General features: G+C 36.6%; 2 protein-coding genes and 1 pseudogene across 2 annotated transcripts; 2 read left to right on the forward strand and 1 right to left on the reverse strand.

Moving 5' to 3' along the window:
* The first annotated feature begins 2,318 nt into the window (after positions 1 to 2,318).
* LOC110944452 lies at positions 2,319 to 2,891 on the forward strand. Its single transcript, XM_022186116.1, has one exon. It carries the CDS (start codon positions 2,319 to 2,321, stop codon positions 2,889 to 2,891), a length of 573 nt encoding a protein of 190 aa, XP_022041808.1.
* A 317-nt stretch (positions 2,892 to 3,208) lies between these two features.
* On the forward strand, positions 3,209 to 3,700 carry LOC110864863. Its single transcript, XM_022114022.2, has one exon. It carries the CDS (start codon positions 3,308 to 3,310, stop codon positions 3,557 to 3,559), a length of 252 nt encoding a protein of 83 aa, XP_021969714.1. The 5' UTR covers positions 3,209 to 3,307; the 3' UTR covers positions 3,560 to 3,700.
* Positions 3,701 to 5,046: 1,346 nt separating this feature from the next.
* LOC110864864 lies at positions 5,047 to 8,076 on the reverse strand (annotated as a pseudogene).
* Between the last annotated feature and the right edge of the window lie 1,082 nt (positions 8,077 to 9,158).

Below are 9,158 nucleotides of genomic sequence, written 5' to 3' on the forward strand. Positions count from 1 at the left end.
TTTTGAAAATTTGAATATTATATTATATTATAAAATCAGATACTTGGGTTTCCTAAGGTTTCATATATCCATAACCAGTTGGACATTTTTATTGTAACATTTTTATAACACTCTACAAGTTAAGTGCATGTGTAAATGTATTTATTGCGACATTTTTACTTTATCTTTGGTTCATTATGGTTGGTCATCATCTACCGATTTTGTTTACATCAAAAACAAAATATTTTTTTTTCTTAATTACAACTGTAAACATATTGAATAAAAGTAATGAACATAGGTTTCCTTTTGGTTAGTCATGTTTTGTCATCACCTTTTATCCATTTTACACCAAATAGATAAAGTTTAATTCTTTTATTACCGTTTCAGGAAGAAACTATAAACTGAAAGAAGAAGGTACATGAATTTAACTTTACCTTCAGTTCATGATTCACCATACTCTCTTTATTTTGTGTACATAAAAAACGCAAATTCCATTTTTTAGTTAAAACTTCGAATATTAATTTGTGAACTGAATGAAAGAAAGTACATGAACGTAGGTTTACCTTCTGGTTCATCATGCTTCGGCATCAGCTTCTTATCTTTTTCTACACCAAATACAGAAAGTTTTAATTCTTTTATTAAAATTTTACGATGAAACTGCAACCTGAAAGAAAGTTGTGAATTTTGATTTTACCTTTGTTTATTATGATTCGCCATCATCTTCTGCTCCTGTTTACATCATAAACAAAAAAATGATTTTTTGAACTACATCCTTAAAGATAAAAAATAAACTAAATGTATTCGGGTTCACCATTGTGTTTGGAGGTTATGAAAGGAGAGCAATTCCGTGTCTTGAGAGCAAAATAAGGTACTGCTTCTTTCAATCCCCATATAAACTTATATACGAGTTTATAGACAACTGCTTCCGACAGTTTCCATGATCAAGCCCCAGATCGACTTATATACATGTTTATAGATAACTGCTTCCGACAGTTTCCATGATTTTTGGAGCTTTTTGAACTGCCTTCTCCAGGGAGTTTTAAATTCATTAGTTTTTTTTAAATTAGAACGTGGCATGTAATCATCCTAAGATTTCGGATGAGTTAATCAAATGGGAATCTGGGAATGTAAACCTCCAAACCGGTTTTAAGGAGAAAACTAAAATGAATCCTTTAAATTTACGGTATTTATCTATGAGTTTGAAAATCATTAGAATTATTTTCAAAAATTATGTAGCTAAGATACTTGTTTTTACATGTCATTTTATTAACGGTTTTATTTTATTTATATTCTGCAGGTTTTAAATTTACTTATTTTTTTTTTACTGGTTTTAAAGTTCATTTTTTTGTTTGCAGGTTTGAATTGGTGCTAAAGGCTTTTTAATGTGAATTCGCACATGCTTTTCTTATGAAATAGAATTTTGTAATTTAACGGTTTATTTTTCTAATTAAATTCCCACCTTTGTAGGTTACTTATTTTATGGTTATAGATAGATCATGGGTTTATGTTTGTAATTAAATTTCCACTTTTTTAGATAACTTATTTTATGTTATATATACATAGATCGTGGGCTAATTTGGAGGAGCAAGTCAATCTCAGATAGAACGTGCCTTGGGGTAAAGTCAAAGTGAACAAAAAAAAAACCTCTTTTCTAGAAGCTTTTTTAGAATTATTACGGTCAGGATTTAGCCTCATTTTGATCCAATGGCTGACATTGTATTTTGTTCCCTTTGACTTTAAGGGGAACATAAGAATATATAATTAAACTAAAACTAAGACACTTCAATCTAAACAAATATTGATATAATTAAACTAATACTACGCCAAGAACCCTCAAGTTTAATAGATCTCCTTCGGTCTCCCTTGAGATCACTGCTTTAGTCTAACATTGTCGATTTTAATATAGAATACAAGAAAGGGTGACAACTGACAACTAAGTCACAATGCAAAAAGTATTAACATGAGTTAATTGTCATTTTCGTCTCTGTGGTTTGTTCACGTTTGCCATTTCAGACCAATTTTAAAAAATGCACCAGTATCCTCCCTAACATTAACATACTGGAAACGTGACACTTCAGTTCAAAAATTAAAACTCAGTTAAGCCAGACATGTTAAATGAAGGGTGTTATTGAGATACTCGTTTTTGGAGAGATGCTTGGTTCGGTAGAATTCTTCTTTGTTCCTTATTTCCGGGGATTTGTGCCTTGGAAAAGGACAAAACCTGTCTCATTAGCGATAGGGTGAGTCCAGACATTTCAGGTTCCATTCAGGTTTCGTGGAGTTGGAAGAAAAAGAGACTTTCCCCTGTTGAAAAGGCTGAGGTGGTTGACCTCCTCGCTATGGTCAATTCCTTCCCTTTCGGTCTTGACGAGGATAGGTGGAGATGGGTTGGTAGTAGGGACAGCCCATTTGCAGTCAAATCTTTAAGGAAAGTCATGGAAGAGAAGCTGTTTGGGTCTTCCAGTCACTGGCTTAAATGGGTGCCAATCAAACTTAATTGCTTCATTTGTTGGGCATTCCAGAATATGATTTCGGTGGCGTCTAATTTGTTGGTGAGAGGGGTTCCGCTTATTTCAGGAGATTGTGTTCACTGTCATAACTTTTTGGAGACGGTGGACCATATCTTTATTCATTGCGACAAGGCGAAGCAGGTCTGGAGAAGGGTCTCGGTTTGGTCGAATTGGGATTTCACAGGGATGGAGAATCTGGAGCAGCTTCGGTTACTTTTAGAGGAGGCGGATTCTGCGTTACGTCATAAGTTCCTATTGGGGATATCCTACTCAGTCCTATGGAGCTTATGGAAAGCGAGAAACGATAAGATATTTAAGGGGATTAACCGTTCGGTGGAAGCGATCACGGAAGAGGTAGTATCATCTCTTTTCAACTGGATTAAGATGGGAGGAGTGGACTGAGAACCCTTGTTCCTTTTTTTTGTAATTTAGTTTGCTTGTTCTAGACCTTCTGTGGTCCTTACCTTTGTTATTTTGTTTCAGTGTTGTTGCTAGCTATCGCTGGTGTTTTTTCTTCTTTCCCCTTGATGCAAGCTGCTATTGAAAAAAAAAATTGTGCAATATACTACATTTTTTTATCATATTGTTATTTATGTGATGTGGGTCCAGGGGCATTATTGAGAAATCAAGTACCACAAAACCATTGGCACTTCCCACTGTTTAGTCCCCTAAAACCTGGGATTGTGTCATTGTGTGCGGTTAGATAGATTGCATCTATCTATTTATACCACATTCAACTCCTTTGATTCATCATCAATCGCTTCACTTTTGATTACAAACAAACAAATCATCACAACCCCCACTTAGATTACTGAAACATGAGTTCAACAAGCAGAGCTTGGATGGTGGCCGGAACTGTTGGTTTAGTGGAGGCTCTCAAAGACCAAGGGTTTGCACGGTGGAACTACACCATCAGAGCCATCCACCACCACGCCAAAGCCAATCTCCGATCACTCTCCCAAACCAAAAAGCTTTCTTCTCCGGCAGCCTTGGCTTCAAGCAGAGGCATTGAACAATCAGAGGAGTCATTGAGAAAAGTAATGTATTTGAGCTGTTGGGGTCCCAACTGATCAAACCCCTTTTTGTTGTTTAATTATAGATTTAGAGAAACATGATTATATATGTATATGTAAGTATGCATCATGTACAAGTCCACCCTTCATAATCGAAGAGAATTCCGATTGAGATTAAAAAAAAATTATTTTATCATATATCGAAGTTGTATGATGCCATTTTGACTTGTTATTCAGTTCCATGAGCAAGTTTTATGTTAATTACTATATAACCAAAGGATAAATTTATCAAATTGAGGAAACCGGGTTTGGGGCATTGCTCGACACGTGGTTGGTGTGGGCTCCACCAATCCGCACCCAAAAAAGTGGGGTGGAGAAGGGGCTAGCCAAACGGTTCTCAACACCCAGCCATACATTGTCAGCCATGTCACCCCAGGCGGGCAACACTGACCAAAACGTCAACCCAGGATGGAGCAGCCGACGTTAAAAGGGCCAACAACGCCTAAAAGTCACGCCCACACCCACCACTCTAAATTTGTCTATGAATAATTGAATATATCTTTACTTAAATCAAGGAGCTTTTAGTGTCCCTGTACTGTTATTAAGTTTAATTAAAAGAAATTCTTTAAATATTACATGTTTCATAAAAGTAGACCTGGCAAACGGGTCGGGTCGGGTCCTGGGTCAAAACAAATCAATTATAAAAAAGGGTTGTTTGGTTCGGATTGGAACGGGTCTGGGTCAGAACGGGTTTTGGGTCGGGTTTTACTTTATTTTAAAGTTATCCAACAAGTTACAAGTCAATAGCCAAACTTTTATGGTTATCTGCACATTTCAGCTTGAGAAGCTAAGTACTGGAGTCCAACAACAATATCACTAATCAAGGGCCGAAAATTTGCTTCATCCTGAAAATTTGAATTCCAAGCCGTGAAACGATGGCGTCGGCCTGATTAGTTTGAAATAAACGTAGTCCACAAATATGAAAAAAACACCGCTTCATTTTTACAAGATCAAACCAATATATATTGTAAAGGCTCTTTTTTTTGGGTAAAGGGTTACCCCGGTGATTCAATATATATTCACAACCAAATCAACACAAGTAGTGAGGAGACATCCACACTAGTTCAAATATGGGACAGACCCCCATGAATGTAAAGGCTCATTTGTATTGTTCTATAAGTTTATAAAGGAAAACTTTTCACATAAACCGCGTAAGTTGGACAATACAAGCTCCCTGCAGCACGAATCATCAGAGCATGATCACAGATAAGAATGTACCTTTGCCTCGGCTAGAGCCAACACCAGATCCTCTGGCTTTTCCCTCCTGATACTCATCCCATCAATGTCTGCAGCCTAAATAAATCACAAACCAAAATCAATCAATTATCTAAATCCCCAAATACTGATGAAAACAGTTTACTTGGGTGTAAACGAATCGAACGGACATGAACAATTAAACAAACATGGTTTTTCTTGTTCGTGTGCATCTTCGTTTAAGTTCGTTTTTTAACTGTATAAACAAACGATTCACAGACGCAAACTAATGAACGTCACAGACACAAATGCATTCATTAAGATTTAACAATTTTATTGCGACATCAGGGCCGTTTGAGCCACGTCTTTAACACAAACCGACAACATAACTCTCAACCTAAATCCTTAACCGAGAAAATGTAACCATCAAAATTGTGATAAGTTGATTTAAATATGCGTGTTTACAGGTAATCATAACATACACCAGCCATAACTTTTAATGCAGATCCTCTTCAATAGCTAATTCAACATCTTAATTTACCTGAAACTGTAACAAAATAAAATGCGGGTCAAATAGAATATCAGCAACTAGATCTTGTTTTAAATAGAGCCAAAATAAAACCTGAATAAACGAAAGTACAAAACATCTCGGTTACAGCAACATCTCTGCGATCTGAACGGCGTTAAGAGCAGCACCCTTGCGTATTTGGTCGCCACAAACAAATATATCCAATCTGTATAAATAACACACAAAGCTACGTGTCAAATATAAAAATAAAAAGAAACTGAAAACCTAACTGTTTGCTTGTGATTTACGGACCCATGGTTTCCGTCTTGAGACTCGTCTTGACGAATCCGACCAACTGCCACGTCATCCTTGTTCGAAACTTCCAGGGGAGTAGGGAAACGGTTGCTAGCACGATCATCGATAACAACTACACCGGGAGCTTTCTTCAAAATGTCTTTCGCTTCATTCTACATAAAACACAAAAATATAAAACCAAACCATAAATAAAATAAATAAATATGAGTAACGATTAACGCCGCAATGGTACCTCATCAAGTGGACTTGCAAATTGTAGGTTCACGCTCTCGGCATGGGCCCGCATAACTGGAACGCGTATACATGTGGCGGTCACTTTGACATCCTTGTCATTCTGAATGTACAAAAGGAGTTTATATTACATCCGTTTAGCGTTTTTCAGCATAAAAAGTAACGCTTACCCAGATTTTCCTTGTTTCTTTTACTAATTTCATTTCTTCTTCGTTATATCCATTTGGAAGAACGGGTGCATTATGTGAGAATAGATTGAATGCATACTGCAATTAACGTATAGAATGAAGTCAGTAACTAGTTAATGTCATCAGAAAATATCGAAATGAACAGTGTTGACCATCTTTTACCGAAACACACACAGTTGACCAATCTTTTACAATAACATAAACGTCGACTTTAAGAGCCAACCAAACAGGGACACGTGGATAACTATTAACTAGCCACTAAAGAAATCAAAAGAAAAATGACAAAATCGGGCGAAATTTCCCACTTTTGTGCCCAATACAGCGAAAAATGATCTGCTTATCCATGTGTCATCATTTGGCTCATAGTTGTTAATAGCGAATAGCGACAAGGGACCTATATGCTACATAGCGAATAGCGACAAATAGCGACCGCTGTTTTATATATAGCGATACACTAGAAAAAGAATTTTGAAAATTTTTATATGTATATTATATCAAAATACCTTGGTATATATGCTATTTTACATGTATATTTAACAACAACCTATAAACCAGCTATTTTATAGCTATATCTAATTGCAATTTACACATAAAAAAAAAACTATCGCTATCATCACTATTTGTTGCTATGACCCACTATGTCGCATCGCTACTTAGCACGCTATAGCGGTCGCTATAGCCGCTATTAACAACTATGATTTGACTGGCTCACAAAATCGATGGTTACTTAAGATTTAAATGCTTCTTCCCTTAATTCATTAGCAAATTAAGAATATGTATGAGAGCAAAACCTGTTGTTTGAAGATATTACAAGTTGGTCTTTTCCCTTCAAGAACCTACATTTAAACAAAAAAAAATCAAAATCAAAATTTTTTTTATAAACTCTATATTTACAAATTAATATGATTAAGGGGGTGTTTGGTGTTGCGTTTTCAAAATAGATTTTGCGTTTTCAAAACTGCGTTTTGAAAAAGCATGTTTATGTTTTACAAAACTGCGTTTTGGAGGCAGAAAATCACTTTTTCATCCAAACACTTTTTTAGATTATTTATGTTTTACAAACACAATAATCAAATAATCACTTCATAACGTAATCCCAAACACCCTCTAAAATCATATACAAAACCTCACGAGTCTGCAGCTCAAGCTCTTCCATAGCAGCAGCACCAGCACCACTAGCAGCCTGGTATGTGCTAACCACCATACGCAACACCTGCAATATACAAAACCCTAACATAACCACCATACGCCATACCGCGCAAACAAACATGAACAAAGCATGTTCATGTTTGCCGTTTAACTTTAACCAAACAAACAATCAAACAACAAATAAACGAAACAAACATAAATGAACGAAGAAACAAAACATCAGATCAACTGACAAGCTTGTTCATGTTCGTTTATTTAACTAAATACAACTCCTGACCTTAGCCCGTCGATGAAGAGGAGTAGCAGCCATCAAACAAATAATAGTAGAACAATTCGGGTTCGCAACCAACGCCCCGTTCCCCAACTTAACATCCTTCATAGCATCCCCATTAACTTCCGGAATAACCAACAACATCAACCATCCGAAACGCCGAGCTATTATCCACAACAACCGTCCCACACTCAACAGCAACCGACCCAAACTCCTTACTTATCGACCCACCAGCACTAAACAGAGCAATATCCACACCCTTAAAACTCTCACCAGTCAACTCCTCAACAACGTATTCATTGTCTTCAAACGTGTATTTCTTTCCTGCTGAGCGTTTGCTCGCCAGCATTTTGATCGATCGGTATGGGAATGAGCGGTCGGAGAGGACGGATAAGAATTCTTGGCCCACGGCGCCGGTGACGCCCACGACGGCGATTGATGGGCCGTCTTCGCGGAGTGCCATTCGAACGGTGGTGGGGCGGGAGCGGAGAGAAGTGGGGTTTGGATGGTGGAGAAGGGTGGGGGTTGGGGTGGTGCCGGTGAGGAAGCGGCGGGAGAGGGTGGCCGGAGATTGCATTTTGACGGAAAATATGATCGGAGAATTGGAGAGTTAACGGAATGGGGGCGGCATAAAAGTTATAGGGTTTTTACGTATAACGGCTTGTAAACAGTAAACCTCCTTTATTATTATTATTTTTTTGCATTACCTCCTTTATTATTAACAACTTTTTTTGAACGGCTGGTAAACCAACCGGGGGCGGATCTATGTTAAAAGAACGGGTTCCCAGAACCCAGTCGGTTTGTAATATTTATCGAAAAACTATATAAAAAATAGAGTAGGAACCCATAAATAAATTTTGGGTGAAACCCATTAGAAAACATGTTTGGTGTTCCACTGGTATTGTGCACCCTTCCAACTGTGAGATCCCGAGTTCCATTCATAGCATCCATCAGCTTTTTTCATATTTCACTCTTTTTTTAGGTTAGTAAAATTCTCATTTTTCATTCACTTTTTCTAAGGCTAAAGTAAAATCTAAAAAATGTGAACACAAAACACATCTCGCCTCCACCCTCTCCAGCCCCCTGCCTCCTTCCAGTCTCTAGCTCCAGCGACTGTCCACCACTCCAAGTTCCAAATCTCTTTAACTCTCAGGTGTGTTATAACTTATAGTTTTTTATGTTAATTTTCAATTTGTTATCTTTTAATATGCTTTAAACTAAGATTAGTGATGTTAATTTCAAGAGATAATGCTGGATTCATTTATGGATTTCATAGTTTTGAGAGTCATCTTATTCGAAGAAAACTAATGATTTTCTATAAATACAAATTTATGGAGAAAGATCTTTGAATATCTAATATAACAACAAATTAAAAGGTCTAGAAAGACCTCTCTAATCAGTACATAGTAACTCTAAAGGTGTTTTTCTATCAATCTGCAATTGATATTGATTTAAAAGTTTTATCTACTAAAATGCCTACTCTTTTGTACTTATTCAGTAGTGAACATTCTTCAATGGTTAACTTCATTCAGTATTATATGATATTTCAGGGTGGGAGAAGGTTCATAGAAGACGACTTGAGCTATAAAAAGTAGCATACCTACAACCAAAATCTCATATTTTTGTGTTGTTAAGATAAATTCTTCGATGGTAAACATTCAATTTTTTTATTTATCTATGATTATGTTTATGATTTTGACCATGTGAATATGAATTTCTTTACAGCTAATGCTAATGGAA

This window comes from Helianthus annuus, chromosome 6, assembly GCF_002127325.2.
Source record: "Helianthus annuus cultivar XRQ/B chromosome 6, HanXRQr2.0-SUNRISE, whole genome shotgun sequence".
Taxonomy (NCBI): domain Eukaryota; kingdom Viridiplantae; phylum Streptophyta; class Magnoliopsida; order Asterales; family Asteraceae; genus Helianthus; species Helianthus annuus.